The following is a 24,138-nucleotide window of genomic DNA, read 5'->3' on the forward strand; positions in this document are numbered from 1 at the left end:
AGGGTCTTGCTCTGTTGCCCAGGCTGGAGTGCAGTGGAGTGATCACAGCACACTGCAGCCTGAACTTCCCGGGCTCAAGTGATCTTCCTGCCTCAGCCTCTTGAGTAGCTGTGACTACAGGCATGAGCCATCATGCCTGGCTACTTTTTTTATTTTTATTTTGAGAGACAGGATCTCGCTCTGTTGCCCAGGCTGGAATGCAGTGGTGCAATCACAGCCCACTGCAGCCTCAACTTCCTGGGCTCAAGTGATCCTCCTGCCTGAGCCTCTTGAGTAGCTGTGACTACAGGAATGAGCCACCATGCCTGGCTAATGTTTTTATTTTTATTTTTAGAGACAGGGTCTCACTATGTTGCTCAGGCTGGTCTTGAACTCCTGGGCTCAAATAATTTTCCCAGCTTGGCCTCCTCTCAAAGCGCTGGGATTATAGGTGTAAGCCACTACACCCAGCCAAGAACTGGTATTTTTATAGGCATTCCTGACTTATCCAACAAGCTATCCTAGCCCAACATTAAGGCCAGAAGCAATTATTACTGTAATTTTGCTCCTTCATAGATATTTAATTCAGGGATTAAAGGATAATTAACTAGGGGAAAAAGAACCAAGAAGAGACAAAAGGCTAAAAGAAACCAACTTAAAAGATGAGGGCAGAAAGTAAATCTAATATAAATTTTAAAAGTCATGGCTCTTCCATTATTTGAGATTAAAAAAAAAAATCGTTAACATTTAAAGGCAAAGTGACAGTTCCTGGTTAAAAAGTAAAAAAAAAAAAAAAAAAAAAAAAAAAAAAAACTTTCCCGTTTACAAGTAACATTTACAAGAAATGAATATACCACTGAAAAACTAGGGCTATATGTTTTTGTCAGTGAGAGAACAAAAAATACCCCAATCTTACCCAGAGGACATGGTACCAGACTGAAGTTCCACCGAAGTCAATGTGGAAATCTGTATAGCTGTCTTGAACTCCCATTAAGCAATATTTCTGAACAAATGGCTTGGGAAAGACTGAATCATCTGGCCAATAATTTTCCACCCAGGAAAGTTTTTTGGCTATATCAGGGACCTCCACCAATTCAGACATCCTTTCAAAAAACAAACATACACACACACACACATCATGCAAATTAAAAATTCTTAAAAATTGCTTTTCTCATCTATTCCCAAACCAAATAATTAAATGGAACTTAAGGTTAACAACAACACTTAAAAGTTTAAAACACATGTTTTTTTTGTTTTTGAGACAGAGTCTTGCTCTGTCGCCTAGGCTGGAAGTGCAGTGGCGTGATCTTGGCTCACTGCAAACTCTGTCCTGCCAGGTTCAAGAGATTCTCATGCCTCAGCCTCTCTGAGTAGCTGGGATTACAGGCATGTGCCACCACGCCCAGCTGATTTTTGTATTTTTAGTAGAGAGGGGGTTACGCCATGTTGGCCAGGCTGGTTTTGAACTCCTGGCCTCAAGCGATCCACTCACCTTGGCCTCCCAAAATGCTGGGATTAAGGCATAAGCCACCGTGCCCAGCCAAAAGTTTAAAATACATCTTATTTCTAAATATCTCTGAGTGTCCCAATGCAAAATTTATAACATTGCTACCACTGGACAACTTTAGAAGTCACAACTATGTTTCTTCCTAAAATAAATACATCATTACACTACATCTAGCTAACACTCAGAATGCTAAACCAAAATACCCAGAACTACTCACTTTGTATCTGAAAATTCAAGGCTGATCACATTTAACACTTTTGGTCTGTTAGGATTCATGAAGTATTTAACATAATTGTGAAGTGTCATTTTGCTGTCTGCCTGCCTCGCCACATCAATGACATCTATCACTTTGTCACCACCTGCAGAGAAAAATTACAGTCTTATTATTGGACTTAAGAGTTACATCAGCAGATGCTCTAATCAAAAAATATTTTAACTTGGTATGACAATTAAACCAACTATAAAACTGTGTAGTCTAGACACGGATTTTCCCTATACTCTTAATTTCTCAAGTTCAACTGGACCTTTCAGGAAAAAAGGGACAATTTTTCAGAGGAAAAGGAAAGCAGTAAGACAGAGCTGCACAATTTACACTGAACATAAAAGTGTATATGGCTTACAAAGCTTTCTGTATACCAATGATATCTTGGTGTACAGCTCATAATGACAAAAAAATACATTATACTGACATGTAGAAATTGTGCAACATTGTCTGGATTTCAGTTTTCTCAGGCATAAAATGAGGAGATTGACTTTTCCCTTTCACTTTTGTAACACCTAAAATATTCTAAGGCTATCATTTCAAAAAAAAAAAACACATCACTCATTGGGGAATTAGCATGCAAGTTGACCAGGATAATTTCTGCCCTCCTGATATTGTCTTCTAATATTCTCCTTCAAGAAAAAATTAGTGATTGTGAAGCAAAAATCAGTTCACATTAGTACCAGTGTCCGAAGGCCTGAGTTCCAAATTGTGATTAATTTATAGTTTTCATATAAACCCATGAGGTGATGTTTACAGACCACTGCACTGCTACACTAGGAAGCATAATTTGTTTGACAGTGGACTATGGGATAAGGTAGAATTCAAAATATGGCAATACTGAACCAATCTGAAATAGAAAACAAATAAATGACATTTTCTTACTTTAATGCAACTTCATATAGGTTAAGAAAGTCTTGCCTTATAGACTTCTTTATCATCAGGAGGCAACACAGTTCTGCTCATAGTATTTAACTGAAGTGCTCTGCCGTACCAAAAAGTTAGCTATCAAGCAGTTTGAGCATTTTTTTCCTGCACATGTATTACACTAGCTATTTGTTTTGCAGATGCTATCTACGCAAATAGGTTCAGGTTAATCCTTAGCCCCATCCTCTCACTTGTCAAATATTCAAATTTAGCTGAATATGAAGTTACGATATTTAGTTAGATTTCCTCAGTGAAACAATAATCAATGAGAATTGTCAACCAATGGCTCGATAAAGGGACAAGTTCTCAGATATTCCATGCTGAGGAGATAATGTAGTAAATATACAATTTTGAGTCAAAATAGATTTGGAATCTAACCTCAAATATTCTCTATCTACTGCTGACAAGAAATGACATCTACATATAGTCAGCTTTATCTGTAAATATCACGAGAATGAATGAAATCACTGAAAATGTCAACAACATGGCAAGGGGTATAGGGGTTCCCCCCTTATTTCTCATGTCTTTCTGTTTCTTTGGGGAATTTTCAAAATCACAAATTAAGTCCAGACATCATTAAATGGCAATATTCACCAAGTCATTATTATAAAAACAGGTTTGAAAATGATCTGCTCTTTTTACTACCTTTCCTCTAAGCAGCAGCAAGTCACAAAGCAGACTCCAGAGGACTAACTGTGCAGCTGGTGTACTGGGATCTGGGAATTTTGCACCTGTATTCTACAGATGCCTACAACCAATCCAACTTTCCAATATCTTCTTCCTGGTATCTGTATCTATCCCTCAGTAATGATTTTCCCTAAGCAAGTATCAGAAAACTTAATGGCACAAAAGAAAGCAGCAGGATGAAGCTGAGTAAATAAGAACAAGTAAAATTGTCATTCTGTTTTTCTGACAGTTGTAGGTCTGCTGAGAAAAACTAGTTTTCAATATAGATGATACTAAGCCTCACTTTTCTGAGCAGAAAACTAAATTGACATTTCTTCATTTAACCGTTAATATTACCAGGACTATCATTTTTACTTTTACCATGTTTTCCCGGGTACTTAAAGAAATAAAGTTCGTACCTACATAACGTTCCACATCCATCACAGAAAATGTAGGTGGAGGGAGCCTGAGTCCTAGATCATCTAATTTAGGGACCATAATAGGGACATCAAATCCATGTTTCTCCAGATATCTTTGTGTCAGCTGGCTGCCATGCATCTTTATAATTATTTCATCGGCACTAAGGAAAAACATAAGAATAAAAATGTCATTTTTATTGGTAAGGTCAGTTTAAAAAAATTACTGTAGTGATGGGTTAATTCATATACTGGATTATCTATATCAGTGGTTCTTAACCTATCATATCTCATTCTTCTTTTAATGACAAATGTTTTGTAAATCTCCTTTTGCTAACCTAAACTAAAATTTATAGATAGTGTAATATACATAATTCAATACATACAATTAGAAATATATATAAAGTGGTCTAAATGCAAAAAGAAAAAACCAACCTAGTGTATAGTAAAATATGTACAAGTTGAGTATCCCTAATCCAAAAATACAAACTCTAAAATGCTCCAAAATCCAAAATGTTTTGAGCATTGAAGAGCTCACTGGAGCATTTCAGATTTTCCGATTAGGGATGCTCAGCTGCTAAGTATAATGCAAATATTCCAAAATCAAAAAAAAAAAAAAAAAATCTGAAATCGTTTCTGAAACACTTCTGTTCCTTAGCATTTTGGATAAGGGATACTCAACCTGTATTTTAGTATGTAAACTACACTAGAAGACATCATAAAATAATAAGATGCTTACAACTAGTTGTAATGAATGGTTAGATTTAAGTTAAGTAGAAACACCAGAAGCCACTTGATACAGGATACATAGAAATTTAGGAAAGCAAAAGGTAGAGTGTGCATTAGAATAAAAACTAGTCAGGCCAGGCACGGTGGCTCATGTCTGTAATTCCCAGCACTTTGGGAGGCTGAGGTGAGTGGATCACCTGAGGTCAGGAGTTTGAGACCAGCCTGACCAACATGGTGAAACCCCATCTCTACTAAAAATACAAAAATTAGCTGGGTGTGGTTGTGGGCATCTGTAATCCCAGCTACTTGGGAGGCTGAGGCAGGAGAATCGCTTGAACCTGGGAGACGGAGGTTGCAGTGAGCCGAGATCGTGCCATTGCACTCCAGCCTGAGCGACAAGAGCAAAACTCCATCTCAAAAATAAATAAATAAAAAATAAAAACGAGTCAGATTTTATCTGACTATAAAATTCTACACAACTATCTAAAGTCTAATGGAACATAGAACAATTAATTCTTGTTCTGCATATTGAAAGATGACTAGCATCCCTGGTCCCCGCCCACTGAGACAAGTGTCCAAAATGTTCCCATTGACAACTACTGATTTAAATGACCCGTTACAACCAGTATTTAGTAAGTCTTTTTTTTTTTTTTGAGACGGAGTCTCGCTCTGTCATCCAGGTTGGAGTGCAGTGGCGCGATCTCGGCTCACTGCAAGCTCCACCTCCCGGGTTCAGGCCATTCTCCTGCCTCAGCCTCCCAAGTAGCTGCGACTACAGGCACCCGCCACCACGCCTGGCTAATTTTTTTTTTTTTTTTTTTTTTTTTTTTTTTTAGTAGAGATGGGGTTTCACCATGTTAGCCAGGATGGTCTTGATCTCCGACCTCATGATCCGCCCACCTCGGCCTCCCAAAGTACGGGGATTACAGGCGTGAGCCACCGCGCCAGGCCTAGTAAGTCTTAACACTAGGTAGTAACTTTAAGCCAAGAATGGTTGGATCTCCAGTTGCCCTCTCTGATGATCAACACGTTACAAGCATTACATTAACATAAGTGTAATTTGTCCCTTTGCCCACCAGATCTCTTCCAATGGGGCATTCCAGTTTTTAATCTCCCAATTGCTCTACAGCTGCTATACATTCAAAATTAAGTGCGACACTTGCCTTAAAGGTTAAAACACAATAGTCTCCACTTATACAATCAGATCTTAACTATGTGATGTCATCTGCTGCCTAGGTAGCAAGAAGACAGGAGATGCTGGTTCTCTGAATTACTGGGCTCTGATCTTCCCATCCTCTCAGTAAGGCAAGGGCAAGGCTAAGGCCTAAGAAAACTGAGTCCTTTCCTAGATAATCTTGTTCTTCTTCATTTGACTCATCTACTGAACTGGAGCTCTGTATTACCTCTTAGTTTCCCCAGTAAGCACCCACAATTGTCCCTCCTTCCCCCCAGCCTCTGAGGATTAAATAAATCCTTCAACTTCACTCTAAGGAAGAATTTTAAATCACTTGTATTCCCTGATCTCACATGTTTGGTGTTTTACTTCCCATTTTGATCAAACATATATAATGACAAGTGTTTAAAATACAAGTACATTTTTTGCAAGAGGAAAACTTGGAGACAAACTAAACATATATGGGGATGGTTAAGCAAATTATGGTACCTATAGATTACTGCATACCTCACAGCATTTAGGGAGTGAGGCAAATCTATGCATACATATGGAAGGATATCTATGAAACATAATAGAGTAAAAAAGGCAAATTGTACAACACTATGCATAACATAACCCCATTTTAAGAATATTATATATATCCATACATCCATGTACATAAATGTTTTAATGTTTTTATGTAGAAAAGGGTCTCAAAAAACTTACACTAAGTCTTAAAATAGGGGAGGGGAAGATAACTCATTCACTTTATTTTATACACTTCTGTGTTAATCATATCAAGTATGTGTAATTTAATAATTACTGCTATTCTACTACGGTTTGAAATGATGTAAAGCTTTATGGCATTAAAACCCAAAGACCCTGAACTAATGGTAATTACATTTTGGACATTTGTGATCATCTCTATAACCCGTTCTCATTTGTGGTCACTGGCAGTAAAGTCACATAAATTATTAGGCCAGTGTTTTTAACACTACATTTTTGTGTCAGAAACCTATTTAGAAAAAGAAAGCTATAGCTCCTCTACCTGAGAAATGGACACTCCCCACTGACACTAAATTATACATACCATTTTAGAGAGCTCACAAACCTCTCTTAGGCCCACCAACAGAAACAGTCTGAAAACTTTGGGCCTAGGTGCCAAACCAATCAAGCATGAGCCAATAAAAAAGAAAACATGCAAACATTTCTCTTACAACTTGGAAACTGATAAAAAAGAATATTTGAGAATAGGGTATTTAACACCACAAAAATCATGTGGAAACACTACATTTTAAATATGTGTTCTTTCTGTCTCTCAACAGACCTGAGGGAGCCAACAGTAGATACTTATCATTATATGTTTCTGCGTAAGGATTAAGGGGCAGGGGGCTAGAGAGGAATTCTGAAGACTGAGGAGAAACAGAAGGGGTTTTATCGTTTCAGGATCTGAAATAATTCCATAATAAGCTGCATGTGATACTGTGATTTAAATTTAAATTGTGCTTCCCCTCTTTAACAAGCCTGACTATGATCTTGTGTAAAAGCCTATTAAGCATTATCACTTTAAATAGATGTCAGGCAGTGAGTAGGAAATGATCTAAATTAGCATGATTAAATGCTTTATAATGCTTTCCACTCTCTTTGAGCCAGACAACTCAAATACATTTCATTATTTTTTTAAAAATCAAAAAGCCCACCCCTGCAGTGGTTGTGTGTGCTTCTGGTGGACCTAGGGCAGAGATGCATATAAAAGCAATGGAGAAAAAGCAGAGTTGGGAAAACAAGAGAAGATGAGGCAAAAGAAAAAAAACAGGTAGCAGCTGCATATCGTAAGGAACGAAGTACTGGGAACAACTCCCTCAGATTAGCGTATTTCAAACTTTTTGGATGTGGCCTACGCTTAAATGTTTTTACAGGGTGACACAGTGTACATATACATGTAACAAAAGTTCCATGAAAATATGCTTACTTACTGCTATTATTTGGAATGTACTGATACGTTCCTATGTCATTAAGGAAGAAAAAAGGTGAAAAGCTGGCTGAGGACAACAATGGGTTGCAGCCTAAGTTTGAAAACATTGCCTTTATATAATGGCACTCTATGAGACAACATTCTTACATTCTTACATTTTCTTTTATCAGAGTAAGTTTCCATACCTTGGGAAGACTCGAGAGCGTAATTCCTTAATGAAAGTTCTAGTTCCAGCTTGCACTGGTTTGGAACCATCATCAATTTCTGTGTAGTCATGCCTGTGCCAGTTCCTCCTCTTTTTCACTGGATTTTTAAAAGATTAAAAAAAAATGATTTTGGTAACTGGTGATACTATGTGCTTTCTAATCATTATATCCAACATAATCAGAAATAACAATTGTAAGTACATTAAAAACACTCAAGTTTTTAATGCATTTCCAGGCCTGAGAATTTTGCTTAATGTAATGCTGCAATTACAGACAATTAACTGTGGATTTTTAAAACTTACTCTTTTTATTTCAAAACATATAAAATTAAAGCAAGGAATTCAAATCAGCAGATGGAGCCTTTTATAATGTCCACACTTATAGATACTATACAATTTCCAAACTATATACAATTATGATTTTCATCAGAACATTAGGTCCTAATACGATTATCCAGATAATCCAACTTGTCTTCTCAGGACAGGGCCTTTTATCTCACATTAGAAATCTATTCTAATAGCATCATTCCTTCCTCTTTCATGTGAAGACTTACTCCCTAAATAAGCACAGTTACACTGACATAAAGAAGAGCAGGTGACTGAGTCATAATTAAAGAAAGACGGGTAGGATGACAAAATAAATAACTTCATCATTCATTCCAATGCTAAGACCCTGTAATTCTACAGCTCTGGAAAGCTATGACCTTGAGTAGTCACAGCAATCGAAATCAGAAGATTTGGATTTGATTCCTACTTTAGCCAATAGCTTTCTTTGCAATCTTGGGCAGGTCACTTAACACCTATGGATCCAGATTCCTCAATGTAGGAATGAAGGGGTGGATTAAACTGCTAATTTTCAAAAGTGTGGAAGAACCCTTCACAAAGGGGAGATGGAGAAAAAGCCAAGGGATGATCTCTGGACCTCATTCCTCTTTCCAGCAGAGTGGCACCACCTACAGCTCTTGTGTGTTCTATCAATGTACAATTTCTGTTTTAAATCTGTTTTTTTTTTTTAAGCTTGAAAATTACTCTTAAGCCTAAAACCTCTACGATTCTGGAAAATGTACTGATGTCTGCAATTTATTTAGAAATGCATCCAAAAAAATAAGATGGGTAGACAGTAGAATAGTTACATGGATAGACATGTGTTAGGGAATGTAATGAAAATGTTAATATAGAATCTAGATGATAAGGCTTATAGGTGCTTGCTGTAAAATTCTTCCAATTTTTCCTATATGTTTGAACATTTTTACAATATGTTTTGGGGAAAACAACTTTATGATTCCAAGTTATTTTAAACCTTTCCCGCCTTACAAAGATCATAGTAATACAACAACATTGGGTCCTCATGTGGATAAGAAGTCACAATAATTAACAGAGGTGGAAATCAGGCTTATTCAACTATCTAAGAGTCTAAAACGAGATTCCCAAGTAACTTATGGCAGCCAGATCTTCAATATGGAAGAGGGTAAGTCCCATAAAAAAAAAAAAAAAAACTCACAAAAATTTAGAATCACAAAGCAAACTTCCTATGAAATTCCATTAAAACATCCTTTGCATGTTATTTTTTCTCATTTAAAATCACTTCTAAATTTGAGTGTATTTCATTCCAGATTTTTTCTACTATATGTAGATACATAACTCCATTTTTATTTATTTATTTATTTTTTTTGAGACAGAGTCTTGCCCTGTTGCCAGGCTGGAGTGCACTGGCATGATCTCGGCTCATTGCAACCTCCACCTTCCAGGTTCAAGCAATTCCCCTGCCTCAGCCTCCTGAGTAGCTGAGACTACAGGCGTGCGCCACCACATTTGGCTAATTTTCTGTATTTTAGTAGAGATGGGGTTTCACCATGTTGGCCAGGATGGTCTCGATCTCCTGACCTCGTGATCCGCCCACCTTGGCCTCCCAAAGTGCTGGGATTACAGGTGTGAGCCACTGTGCCCAGTCCATAACTCCATTTTATCTTCAACTGGGTTCACAATGTTTATCCTGCTTATCTTTCTTATTATATAATGAGCATTTTCTCCTTACTATTTAAAACAGACTACAATTTTAAGATGTAGATGTACCATATTATAATCATTTTTTGATTCTTAAGCACTTAGTTCATTCTGAATCTTTCTTCAAATCTGAGATTCATGTTTGTATATATTGTTTCCCTGATTAATTCCTCAGAATAAATTCTAAGAAATGCTAGAAGAAAGATCAACATTTTTAAGATAATTGCTACATATTACAAAACTACCTCCAAAAAAGTGGTACTAGTAACTTACTCTCCTTACTAGTATTATATAAGAAGCATATTTCATACCCCTGGGTTAACAATGGGCATCAGTACTTAAAAGAAAAAGAAAAAAAAAAAAAAGGCAGCCCATTTGATAGGTAAAGTATGATATTGCATTTTTAAGTTTTATTTCTTTTTTAAGACAGGGTCTCCCTCTGTCACCTAGGCTGGAGTACAGTGGCGCAATCACAGTTCACTGCAGCCTCGAGCTCCTGGGCTCAAGCAATCCTCCTACCTCAGCAACCCCAGTAGTTAATTTTCATTTTTGCAGAAGAGATTAATCAGTGAAGTGAATCAGCTTTGGAATTAGACTGTTAGGGGTTCAAACTCCAGCTCTGCCAAATAGCTACATAAAAGGGCTAGCTAGATCATTTTTCTCATTTCTCACATGGAGTTGTTATAAATATCAAAGAAGATAACATAGGTCAAGTACTTACTTACCTACTATAGTGCCCACCATGTAATAAGCTGCCAATCACTATCATTTCCTTTTAAATGTGCTGACTTGGAGGAGGTTAACAGAAGGATACAATTGTCCTGTTGGGCCAACATGCTAACCATAAAATCAGCCACTGTGTAACAGCTGACTGAATTTCTTAAAGGAAGGAGGTCAGTGAAGGAATATTTTAGTAATGGTTAAAGGGAAAGGAGAAAATTTTGTGTTTGGATTGCACGTGCCTAAAGAAGACAGAGAATATATATTTAAGTTATTTGTGGGCTGCTTTTTGATACCTGCCCTCAAATAGAGTTCTTAATTCCCATTAAGAGGGTAAAGTCTAAATTCACCATATTAAGTAGTAACTGGCTAAATGGTATCAATAATAAGGACTCCTGGGGAATCTCTGAAACCAACAGGAAACCCAGGTAGCAAGTAAGACAGGCTTAAGAGGCCAGGCGCAGTGGCTTACGCCTGTAATCTCAACACTTTGAGAGGCCGCGGCGAGACCAGCCTGGCCAACATGGTGAAACTCCGTCTCTACTAAAAATACAAAAATTAGCCAGGTGTGGTGGCACACACCCATAATCCCAGCTACTCGGGAGGCTGAGGCAGGAGAACTGCTTGAACCTGTGAGGCAGAGGTTGCAGTGAGCCAAGACTGTGCCACTGCACTCCAGCCTGGGCGACAGCACAAGACTCCGTCTCAAAAAATAAATTAAAAAAAAAAAAAAAAACAGAGAGAGAAGCTTAATAGCAGAGGGAAAGGGATCAAAAGGGATTAACCAAGTTGGGGATAGAAGGTGAGGAGTAGGGAAGCTGAGCCTTAAATCAAGACAGAATAGATGACTGGATCTTGGGCCTTTTCCCTGTAAGTACTCAGAGCTGGACGTCTGACCAGAAGATAGCCAATGCCTGGTCTTACATTCTTCAGGGATGAGAAGCATAGGCAAGCTTCTCTCTGAAGCATAATTATTCAAAGTGAAGTCGTGATCCATTATGGATTGTGTAATCAATTTAGTGAGTATAACATGTTTTTTAAAAAATTAAATCATATAGGAAAAAAAATGGAGTGTATCACATTATTCTTGCCTCATAGTTACTTACTATTTCATAGAAGTTAAATTCAAATTATTTCATTTTGCGACTATATAGTTAAATTCTAAACTAAAACTGCTATAAATTTTAGTTAAGTCTCCCTTGAGATAACATCATATTATTTATTTACTTTCTCCAAAAGTTACTCCCAGTCAACAATTATTTCAAGTTATATATCACATACTCAGTGCTAGCCAGAGAAAGATCATTTAAAAACATTTATGACAATAAACTAGTCAATTACACATGTAACAGTTCCACCAATTTGCTAACCTCAAGTTTTATGCTGTATACTTAACAAAAGGAATAGCCTCTATTTTAAAAGGAAATATTTTAATGTATTCAGGTAGCTTAAATTTTTAAGTATCGTACAAAGACATTAGAAAAATTACTAATATTTCTAACAAAACAAATGAGCAGTCAGTTGCCAGTAAGTCTCTTTTGAAAAAATATAACAGAACAAAATGTCTACTCTATTGGAAAAAAGTACTAGAAAAAAAGCTGCATGTAAAATAAAGAGGTCATGTAAGTTACCTAAAACCAACCCAAGTGTGTATATCAAGGTACATTCAGGCAAAGGTTTTAAAATGACAAAGCCTATAGTTTTCCCTTTAATTTTGTGAATATAAAAATGCTAGTTTGCAGCCTAAAATGTCAAAATAAATAGTTATTACAGGCCAGGTGTGGTGGTTCATGCCTGTAATCACAGCACTTTTGGGAGTCTGAGGCAGAGTTCGAGACCAGCCTGGGAAACAAAGTGAGACCTTGTCTTTACAAAATATCAAAAAATTAACTGGGCGTAGTGAAGCATGCCTGTGGTCCCAGCTACTCCAGGGGTTGAGGCAGGAGGATCACTTAAGCCCAGGAGGTCAAGGCTGCAGTGAGCTATGATAGCACCACTGCACTCCAGCACGGGTGACAGAGCAAGACCCAGTCTCAAATTAAAAAAAAAAAAAAAAAAATTTATAACACAATCCAAGCCTTTTTCTCTCACATTTGCACAATAACAACATTTCAATGTATTTTTCTGAAGCATCTGTAAAAGATTCTGAAGCATCTGTAAAAAGCTGAAAATAGATATCATTTTAGGTGTGATGTTGGTCCACTCCAAAAGATGCCTGAGGCTTCCCTGGCTTTGCTCTCCCTTCTTAGGAAGAAGAGTGTGGTCAGAAACCTGGTCTGGTGTGTCCTTGTATCTCTACTTCCTCAGATCTCAGGAAGGAGTTTCAGGCAGAGAGGATGGCTGGGCAGGACTCCAGGCCATACTCAATATAGCAACCAAATTCAGAAAATATAAGCAAAATTTTAGTTTATCAATGCTCTCATTTTCTCCTTAAAATATAAGGCATATGAGTGCATTAAAGTCTTATTCTGTATACTCTCCTAAAATACTATTAAAGATCTTCTATTTGTGAAGAGAGCAAAACAAGTGAAATCAGTTTCCAGAAACAGAAAAATTTTACTTTACCACACTTCTCAAATTGAAAGATATCAAACTATGTAGTTGAGTTTGGGGACTCTGCACTGGCAATTAAGACTGACAGTACATTTCCCCCCTTCATCTTTTGACTTAATGAAACAAAAACTACATTCTAAATACCTTGAGCAAAATCTTTCCCTACAGTTCTTGAAGGGTGTAACATAACTCCTCAGAGTATCATTAAAGTATTACCATGTACATGTAAGTTTAAAATGTCAGTTTTTCTGAAATGTCCATTTTTATTTAAGCATCTAGTACTTACTCAAGGAGGAACCGTGTAAAACTGCACAGTTGGGACAGTGATACAGGTCAATGTCAATAGCATGATGTTCTTCTACTCCAACACAGCTAAAACAAAGAAAACCAAAATCAGTATGTAAGTAAGTTGAAAATCTTCGCTTAACTATAATACAATGGTTGGAATTTAGCTGAGAAATGTACAACTACCTCACCAACACATTTTTGTAGAGCACAGAAACACATATAAAGACAATTTTATTCTGTTCTCTACAAACTTGCTAAGTGATTGTGAGGGAGAATATACTATACTCAAAGTAATTCTCTCCTAGCAGCAGTAGAGACATCAGAAATACTGCAATTATAAGCCATAAAATCCTCAACCATTATGTAAATGTCACCTGTTATTACATGTCAATAAAATGAATCAAAAGATAAATCATATTAAAATGTGAACAATGATAATACAATATTACAAAATTTGTGGGATGAAGCACTTGTAAACAGAAACATATAGCTTTAAATGCATCTGCTAGAAAAAAAGAGGCTGAAATTAATGAGCTACGTATCTACCTCAAGAAGTTACAAAAAGAATAGACAAAAAAACCTTAAAAACAGAGATAGAAGGAAAAATAAAGAGCAGAAATCAATGACATAGAAAACATGTAATACAGCATTGAAGACAAAAATTGATTCTTTGAAAAGATTAACAAAGCTGGCAAACCTCTAGCAAGGCCAAGATAAAAGACAAAAGGCATAACCCATTTTAGGAATGATCCTAAAGACATTAGATATAAATGAGGATATTATGAACAATTTTATGCTAAGAGATTTAAAATATTAGATATGGGCAAACCTGAGTCATGAGGAAATAGAGTGCCTGAATAGTCCTGAACGATCATTTAGTAATTTTAAAAATTGACCCACAAAGAAGACTCCAGGCCCAGATGACCTCACATGCAAGTTCTATCAAATATTCAAGGAATAAATAAATCTAATATTATACCAAATTTACTCCAGAGAGTAGGAAAAAAGGATTTGCTCCCTAACTCGTTTAATGACAGCATAACCTTGGTACCAAAACTTGGAAAGAATTATAGGTCACCCTCATTTATGAGTAAAGATGCAAATATCAGGTTGGGTCTATCCCAGGAATACAAGGTGGTTTTTAACACTAAAAATCTTAAATCAGTGAAACTTACCACATTATTAGATTAAAAGAAAAATATCATATAACCATTTAAAAAGATTCAGGACGAGTAATTGATAAAATTCAACATTTATGTATGATTAAAAAGTAAACAACAAAACCTCTTAGCAAGCTTAGAGGATACTTCCATAATCTGGAAAAGGGTACTTCTAAAACATCCTATACAAATAACATGAAAGCAGTCACTCTGAGATTAAGAACACAGCAGCCGGGTGTGGTGGTTCATGCCCGTAATCCCAGCACTTTGGGAGGCCGAGGCGGGTGGATCACGAGATCAGGAGTTCAAGATCAGTCTGGCCAACATGGTGAAACCCCGTCTCTACTAAAAATACAAAAATTAGCTGGGCATGATGGCAGGTGCCTGTAATCCCAGCTACTCGGGAGGCTGAGGCAGGAGAATCACTTGAACCCAGGCGGCAGAGGTTGCAGTAGGCAACAGAGTGAGACTTCATCTCAAAAAAAAAAAAAGAACACAGCAAGAATACCTGCTCTTACTACTGAATACTATTCAGTGTTCTGGTGAACACTGTGCTGGAGGATTGAACTGGTACAGTAAAATAAGGAAAAGAATTAAAAGGTATAGGAATTAGGAAAAAAAGCTGTCATCTGCAAATGCTATGGTTACACATGCAGAAAATGCAAAAGAATCTATAGAGAAATCATAAGAATCAAGAAAAAGATTGTTAAATATTAGTATATAAAAAAATCCTAGTTCCATAAACCAACAATATAAAGCTAAAAAGTGAAATAACATACCATGTACAACTGCATAAAAATGTCAAGTACACTGGAATAAATTTAACAAAAACTATGCAAGGCTTCTTTAAGGAAAAATATAAAATATTATTGAGAGACTTTAAAGAAAACCTAAATAAAGGGAGATATACATCATGACCATGGGTTTGAGGTTCAATAATGTAAATAAATTAATTCTCCTCAAAGTGATTTATAGATTCAATTTAATTCCAATCAAGATCGGTGGAACCTGACAAGCTGGTTCTAAAATTAATACGGAAATGTACAGGGCCAAGAATATGCAAAGCATTCACAGAAAACAAAAACAAAAACAAAACAAACCCCCCACCCTAAAACTCTACCAAGTATCAAGACTTATTTTAAAGCTCTAGGAATCAAGGCAATATGAAACAGATGCCAGTGCCCAAAACCAGATCCATGTATATGTGTGCACTCATGTGTAACAGGAGGCACAGAAGAGCACACGGCAAGAATAAACTTTTCAATACAAGGTCCTGGACACTTTTTATATAGCCTCTATATCAATATCTTCTATATATGTACCTTTTTATTTTAAAAAAAGGTATATTGGCCTGGCGGGGTGGCTTATGTCTGTAATCCCAGCACTCTGGGAGGCCGAGGTGGGCGGATCACTTGAGGTCAGGAGTTTGAGACCAGTCTGGCAAACACGGCAAAACCCCAACTCTACTAAAAATACAAAAATTAGCCAGGCATGCTGGTGAATGTCTGTAATCCCAGCTACTTGGGAGGCTGAGGCAGGAGAATTGCTTGAACCCAGGACGTGGAGGTTGCAGTGAACCCAGATCACGCCACTGCATTCCGGCCTGGGCAATACAGTGAGACTCTGTCTCAAAAAAAAAAAAAAAAAAAGATATATATCTTTGTTAAAATAAAAAGAAACACATACATAAGATATTTATGTAAAATATATTTATATAAAATAGGCTTGATATTTTATATATCCATAAATGATACATATATTATATATAATATATATTTATATATAAAAAGATATTTATATATCTTTTTAAAGGAAGCAAAATAAAATTATTTTGCTATCTCATAACATAAAAATTTATTCCAAAGTAGATGATAAACCTAAACACACATAAAACACAAAGTACAAAGGTTGTATAACATAATATAGAAAATATCTTTATGACTTTATGACAGGAAGGATTGTCTTAATCAAAACACAAAAAGCACTGTCCATAAGGGGGAAAACTGGTAACTTCAGCCATATTAAAATAAACTCCTATTCATTAATCTATAAAGAGTGAAATGATAAGCCAGAGTAGCAGAAGACATTACAATACAGGTGGCCACCAAAGGAATTATACCCAGAATATACTGAACTCTTACAATTCAATACAAAAAAAAAAAAAAAACCCAATAGAAAAATGAACAAAATACTTGGATAGGCACATCATAAAAGGAACTCTAAGTGGCTGAATCACACATAAAAAGGTGTACAACCTCATAAGTAACTGGGGGAAATATAAGTTAAAAGCACAATAAATACCACAACATACCCAACAGACAAGCTAAAACTAAAAAGCCTGATGATACCATATGTTGAAGATGATGTAGAGCAATAGGAACTTTAAACTGATAGTCTGATACAGCCATTGTGGAAAACAATTTTGCACTAAAACTGAAGAATCATATATTCCATGTTATTCAATGACCAAGCAAATCCTCTTTTAGGTAAACACACCTTAAAGCAACTCAGGCACATGTGCACCAGGATACCTACCTATACAGAACCGCTTATAGAATCATTATTTGTGAAGTCTATAAATAGTAAAATGGATACAGTATATTCTCATAACAGAACTCTATAAGGTAATGAAAATTTAAAAAAAAACTCATGCAATAAATGAATGAATTCTACAAGTTAATCGAGGCGGGCGGATCACAAGGTCAGGAGATCGAGACCATCCTGGTTAACACAGTGAAACTCCGTCTCTACTAAAAATACAAAAAAATTAGCCAGGCGTGGTGGCGGGCGCCTGTAGTTCCAGCTACTCGGAGGCTGAGGCAGGAGAATGGCATGAACTCGGGAGGCGGAGCTTGCAGTGAGCCGAGATGGTGCCACTGCACTCCAGCCTGGGTGACAGAGCAAGACCCCGTCTCAAAAAAAAAAAAAGACATAAAAGAGTACATATGATATTCTATGTATGCAGAAAATTCAAAACTAGGGAAAGCTGAAGTATACTGTTTAGGGATAATAAAACTATCTTAAAAAAACAAGGAAGAGATGGATCTTGAAAGGACAATGGATTCCTCTGAGGACTGTCATCTGAAAAGGATGGCAGGTGGTATCCTGGGGTTCTAGACGATTATTACATGGGTGTACATTTTATAATTATTGATTAAACTGTAGATTTATGTTTTAGACACATTTCCTCTATTATTCCACAATTAAAATACTAAATAAAAATACACAACACAACTAATACACAATTAAAATACTAAATTTCACAATTAAAATTCTACCCACAACCATGTAAAAAATTAGGTAAACAAAAATCCTGAAATGTATTAATCTAATAACTACAACAAAATATCAAAAGCAATAAATCAGAGACCTCCGGATATGCAAAAACAAGCCTACTCTCACCTGAGAGAACTCTAGTACACTTGCTACTGTAAAGTCTTTGAGAGTTTGAGTAGAGCTTGCTGCAATCCCAAAAGGTCAAAACCAAAAGATGTCAACAAATAACATGACATTGCTGCCTGAATACTGAATCCACGTAACTAAATCAAGCTATTACACTTTGCTTTTCAGTAGAACATAAGTTTACTTTAATTGTCCAATTTGGATTTACATCACTTTTCCCATAGAAAGCAAAAGGTGAATATGCTGATTGTTTAAAAACTTTTTAACTGAAAGACTATAAATTTCCAATTCAATAAATAAATGTTATACAAAATTGTATATATCTTGACATACAATTCCCTTGGTCCATAGTTTCTTATAAGAGACTCAAAAAGGTTCCTGTAACCCAAAGAAAAGGTTAAGAATCATTGGATGGAGAAGGCACACTTCCCGACTTCAAACTTACTTAACAAAGCTATGGTAATCAAGACTGTGGTACCGGCATAAGGATAGACACACCGAATAGAACTGAGAGTCCAGAAATAAACTCTTACATTTGTGGCCAATTGATTTTTGGCAAGAGTGCCAAGATCATTCAAGGGGGAAAGAAGAGTCTGTTCTACAAATGGTATGAGACAACATACATATGCAAAAGAATGTGTTTGGACCTCTACCACACACCATATACAAAAATTAACTCAGATGGATGATATACCTAAAGGTAAGAGCTAACTCTACAAAACTCTTGAGATAAAGCATGAGTAAGTCTTCAAGGGTTCGGATCAGAATATGTTTTTTTAGATCTGACACCAAAAGCACACGGGACAAAAGAAAAAGTAGATAAACTGGTCTTCATACTACAGTCTAAGGGCTTCTATTTTTCTCAGCTAAGTTTAGTGTGAGACACTCAGCTGAGTATGGAAAAAGGTAGAGAGGTATGAGGAAAGGAAGTATAAAAGGGGTGATCTGTAGAATGAAAGACTAAGAAACACAATAACATTGCTAGATAGTGTTGAGAGTCCAAATCCACCTGAGGTTCCAGAGTCCAAATCCACCTGAGGTTCCAGACAGACAATGAATTCCAAACAGGCACACACACACACACATACACACACACACTCTCCCCCTCATGCTGAAATATAATCCACAATGTTGGAGGTGGAGCCCAGTGTGAATTGTTTGGGTCTCAGGGGCAGAACCCTCAGGAATGTCTTGTGCTGTCCTAGGGATGGTCAGTGAGTTCTCATGAGATCTGGTTTAAAAAGGTATAGCACCTCCCTCCCACTCCCTTGCACCTCTTCTCACCATGAGCGCACCTACTCCCCCTTCGCCTTCTGCCATGATTGAAAGCTTCCTGAGGCCTCACCAGGAGTAGATGCCGGCACCACGCTTCCTGTACAGCCTATAGAACCATGAGTCAATTAAACCTCTTCTCTATAAGTGACTCAGCCTCAGGTATTTCTTTATAATGATGCAAAAACAGCCTAATACAAAACCATTTAAACTGCCTAATACAAAACCATTCCTATGTATTTATGTGATTTTTTTTTCAACAATATTCACCCATGTGGTGCAGACCCAGAGTAGGAAATTGGATTCATCCAGAATTGGGGTTTTTGTAGGTAAAGACCAGAAAAGGAGTTCCTGATATTTACAACGGAATTAAAGGATGACCTGTGAAATGTAAGTGGTCAAAAAAGATGTGAAGACAGAAGGTAGTGAGAAAATAGTGAGATGATCTGAGGGGTCTCAATGGCTCCCAGCACTGAGTCTGTGGAAGGCCTTGAGCAACTGACCTATAAGGAGGCGAGATTATGCCCAAAGAGTAGAATGTTCAGAATCTGACATTTCCGAGGTAGCATCATCTATAACAGTGATAAGATCCAAGTGTGGAAATAGTGTGTGGCTAAAGGGCAACAAAAAGATCACTGCAGATAAGTGAAAAGATGCATGAGAGCTATCTCTGCATTCAATAAAACAAGTTCAAAACCAAACCTCCCTGATTTTAAAGCAAAGTTCATTAAGTGTCAAAAGAAATAGGTGCTATACTCCCACCAAAACAGAAACTCAATGTTAATAGATGCCAAGTTGGCACTTTTTCAATAGAAACCCCTGGTTTGTCTTGTCTCACCTTGACCATGGCCACATTCCTCACTCCTAAGAAGTGACTGTGACACCAAAAGAATTAGAGAAAAAAATGTTAGATGTGTCCTGAAAAACCTAAACCAGCATATCATAAACTCTCCATGAACATCTAAGATACATAAATCAGAATGACTCCCATGAGGGCTAGGGAAAAAAGGAGAGAAACGGACATTTCAATTAGTTAAGAACACCTTGGGCTGAACATGACTATTAATCTTCAGTGATGTATGAGTTCCTCTCTCTAGTGTCTACTTGTCATCCCACCTCACCCCATTTAATCTGTTTTATGAAATGTCAGTGAAGGCTTCAGGTTTGGGCCAGTTCTAATCAACTGGTAAAACATTTATTTTGAAATTTCAACACAACTATAAATTTGATATATCAATAAAAACAGGAAATCTGGTAAACTAGTACATCTGAAAAACAGTCCATTTAAATTAACCATACAAAATACAATTTTAAAAAATAAAATTAAACACAAAAAGTTAACATTCCTAAACCAAGAATTATCTCAGGTCTTTGAAAGGAACCAAAAGGAACTACTGCCTACACTTCCGTTTCTCTCTCAGAGGGAGGCATAACTTCTCCCTACTCTCTTTATCACCCACTCCATCCTTCACTCACTGCCTCCCTACTAAAAAATTGCTAGAATCATGATAGCTATAACAGATATGTTAAGAGCAAATGCAGTAAGACACACAAAGCGCACAACTCTGAAAGCAAATTTTCTAAGGATCACTTTCAAACCTGACACATAACCTTCTTTAGTCTCTTCCACTCATTTCTCTTGTAAAACTTTCCTTCATATACAGACCGTGACACTTTTTCCTAACAGCAAAATGTTTAGCTTATTAGACCACTTTGTGTGTGAGGGCACAAGGGAGGTGTTTTCCTACAGGGTAACAATCTGACCTTTGCTGAATAGCTTCCATCTATGGACAGCCTCACTGCCACTTGGTGAGTGGGGCAGTGACAACTTTAGCACTTTCCATTGTCTTAATCTTCTGAAATTGTTGCTTAGCTGGCATTTTTTTCTGACACTTGATGAGAACTGAATTGAATTAATGACTAACCGAAATTCCCTAGGATCAGCCACACATTCTTTTTTCCTCTCGGATAATACTCTCATTTATATTCTCTACTCTTGGTGTTAGAAGAGTGGGTGGCCAAATTCTTTCAGATCTTACTGTCAGTGGACTTCATTAGATATTCCTCTTGCTTCAGATACTCTCCCCATTCTTCACTGAACAATCTTACACTACCTAGTCTTCAAAGCCCCAAATTCCTCCTCCTTGATGATACTTTACTTGATCACACCACAGAAAGTCCTTCGACATTTTACTGATACACATTTCCTATCAAAAGGGTAGCAAAAAAAAAAAAAAACACATTTCCACTGATTTATGGCCTAACATTGCTTAATATTGAGCAATTTTTATATCCTATTCCCTGAACTGAGCTCCTTAAGATTTCTCTTTCGATACCAAATACAAGATGATCACAGTAAATTTTTGTTGACTATTAACTGTGCTGCAAACTTACTTGAAAACCAATATATTGTGGCAAAGTTTCTTAAAATTCTATTCACTTTAAATTTTTTAAAGACTTTTCTTAAAATTCTTAACAGTTGGTAAAAAGGGAAAGATCTTTCAACATGTAAAGTACAATTTTCATCTTTCCTTAGACAGTAGAAGGCTGCGGTAATGAGATTTCTACATCAGAAATTTTGCTTCAAGTTTTCACCTGTGTATCAGAAATTCACCTTCTCATCCAAAGCACCTAACTATTCATTTTTTTCACTGTGACATGTGACATAATCAGAGGACTGAGTCACTGTGTACCCCTAAAGTCCCACACTAACAAAGGAGGATGGGGAGTGGCCTTTGAGGTGAATTAACTCCGGGAATACAGAGGATAGCTGACAGCTTGCTCTGCATGTTTCCTTTCCTATCTTGATTCTGGGGTCAGTTTAGGTCTAGAGAAGCTATAGGAGAGGCAAGGTCTCCTCAGCCTACTACTTCCATGACACCAGATAAACACATATCAACTGGCTTCAGTGGGATGCGTAGATTGCAGAATTAGAAAGACTTGATTTGATTTCCAGCTCTACTTGTTTTGACTTGGAGCAAGTTTCTCAATCTGCCTGAGGAGCAGGTGTTCCCCTGGGATTAAGCAGGACAATGTATGTCAGTATGTAAAGCATGGGACTAAGCCTATAGTAAGCAATGGCACAGTAAACATACTAAGTCATAAACAGCAGCTATTAAGATTATTATTATGGCTCTACCAGGTTCCAGTCAGCCAACACTGCCCTAATCAACGGCTTATTAGCTATGAAGTTTGAGCCCAAATAGGAAGTAGGCTTTTATGATTGGGCTTAATATTTTTTTCTTCAATAATGTCTCCTCAGAGCACACACCAGGTACTCAAATGGCTATTCTTCAAGAAAAAAAAAAAAAAAAGAGAATTTGTTTTCCATTTTTAACTAATTTTAGATGGCGGAGTTGAGAAAAATCTCTCTCTCTCTCGAGTCAGTGTGCCTGTGTTAGAATCCCAGCTACCCCACTTAGTAAGCTGTGTGACTTCGGGTAACTTACTTTACCTGGTTTTTTTTTTGTTTTTTGTGTGTTTTTTGTTTTTGTTTTTTGGTCTCATCTGTAAAGATGGGAAATAGTAACAATAACTCCCTCAAAGGATTTTTAAGAAAATTAATATACATAAAATGCTTAGAATGAAACTATAGAACAATGGTTTTGTTGTCCAAAAATCTTATGTTGCTAGCCAGTAAAAATAAGGCTTATTAATTGGCTTAATAAGTTGACATTCTGGCTAAAAATACTAAGATGCCAATAAGCATTTTCACTTTTAAATTGTTAATAGTTTTATACAATGTTTTAACCCTGAGATATATCACTTTATTACCAGATATCAGCTAAGGTAAAAATTTATAATTTGTATGAATTATTTCCAGTGAAAAATCAAACTGGTAATGTATGACTAAATTTGTGGCTCAGAAAAACCCAACTTCTATTATTTTCTGGCTGACATAAAACTGTTTTCACAAAATTAAACGATTTCTTCATAAATTGAATATGGCATGCTTCCACTTTTGTGAAGATTATATAATTGACACATTAAAGCTGTTTAGTGGCATACTATATGCTTAAGGGGTCTGAACTAAATGCATACTCTGAACCAAATTCCTTTGGTTCACAATCGTCTCTTAAGGTTCACTTATGGTTCACTTTTCCTACCTCCAACAGCAGGGCTCATGCTTCCAACTGTCCCAGGGCTTCCAGAGTTATTTCCAACCAGCTGATTAAAATAATCTATGATAATAAGGGTGAAGGGAGAAAGACAGTATAAAAAGGAACTGATCAAACAACATGAGAGGAAAATAAGGTTGAAGAGCCAAGATGTGCACTCAGTGGTACAAAACATATCCCCCAAAAAGCTAAAAATCCTGTTGACAAGCTTCTAATTAAATTTGTCCCACAATGAATATGTGAAATATACACATCAATATGATTTGTATGGTGATACATTATTTGCTTCAAGTACATAAATGCTTGTTATTTTGCTCTTTACTGCCTGACATCTTGGACACAGAGTAACTGGCAATGCAAATGGTGAATGCATCCTTACAAATAAGCACAAATCATTATGTCATGAAGGTAATAATTTTTATTAGAATGTTCTAAAGAAGGAGGAGGTGCTTTACATTTCTGAAGTATTCAAGAAGCTAACTATATTTACTTTTCACTGTCCTGTGGTGAAAAGGACAGTGAAATTCTCAAGTTAACACTCTCTTATTCCTCAGCCTACTTTCTGCCTACCTGGCTGGGTATGAGGAATGTCTACACAGACTAAAGAAATTAGGAAACAAACAGTGCCCAGTATGTCTGCTATTTTTGTGGAGATAAAGACTATTCTTTTATTTATAAACTGTGATACAGCAAATAAAAGTCATCCCAAAATGAATATGACGTGAGAATTTGATAAGAACTTTGTAAATCATCTTAGGGAAGAAAAAACTTGCCATGATGATAAATAGTATCAATTTCATAA

General features: G+C 36.6%; 1 protein-coding gene across 1 annotated transcript in view; it reads right to left on the minus strand.

The window, feature by feature from the left end:
• Positions 1-24,138, minus strand: part of KDM7A (lysine demethylase 7A) — a 94,437-nt gene that overhangs the window by 43,086 nt on the left and 27,213 nt on the right. Inside the window, exons 2-6 of the mRNA XM_024250339.3 lie at positions 13,383-13,468; positions 7,800-7,917; positions 3,761-3,921; positions 1,704-1,845; positions 896-1,082 (exon numbers count right to left, since the gene is read on the minus strand). Of these exons, the coding sequence (XP_024106107.1) occupies positions 896-1,082; positions 1,704-1,845; positions 3,761-3,921; positions 7,800-7,917; positions 13,383-13,468 (694 nt within the window). The remainder of the gene's footprint in view (positions 1-895; positions 1,083-1,703; positions 1,846-3,760; positions 3,922-7,799; positions 7,918-13,382; positions 13,469-24,138) is intronic.

Source organism: Pongo abelii, chromosome 6 (genome assembly GCF_028885655.2).
Source record: "Pongo abelii isolate AG06213 chromosome 6, NHGRI_mPonAbe1-v2.0_pri, whole genome shotgun sequence".
Classification (NCBI taxonomy): Eukaryota; Metazoa; Chordata; class Mammalia; order Primates; family Hominidae; genus Pongo; species Pongo abelii.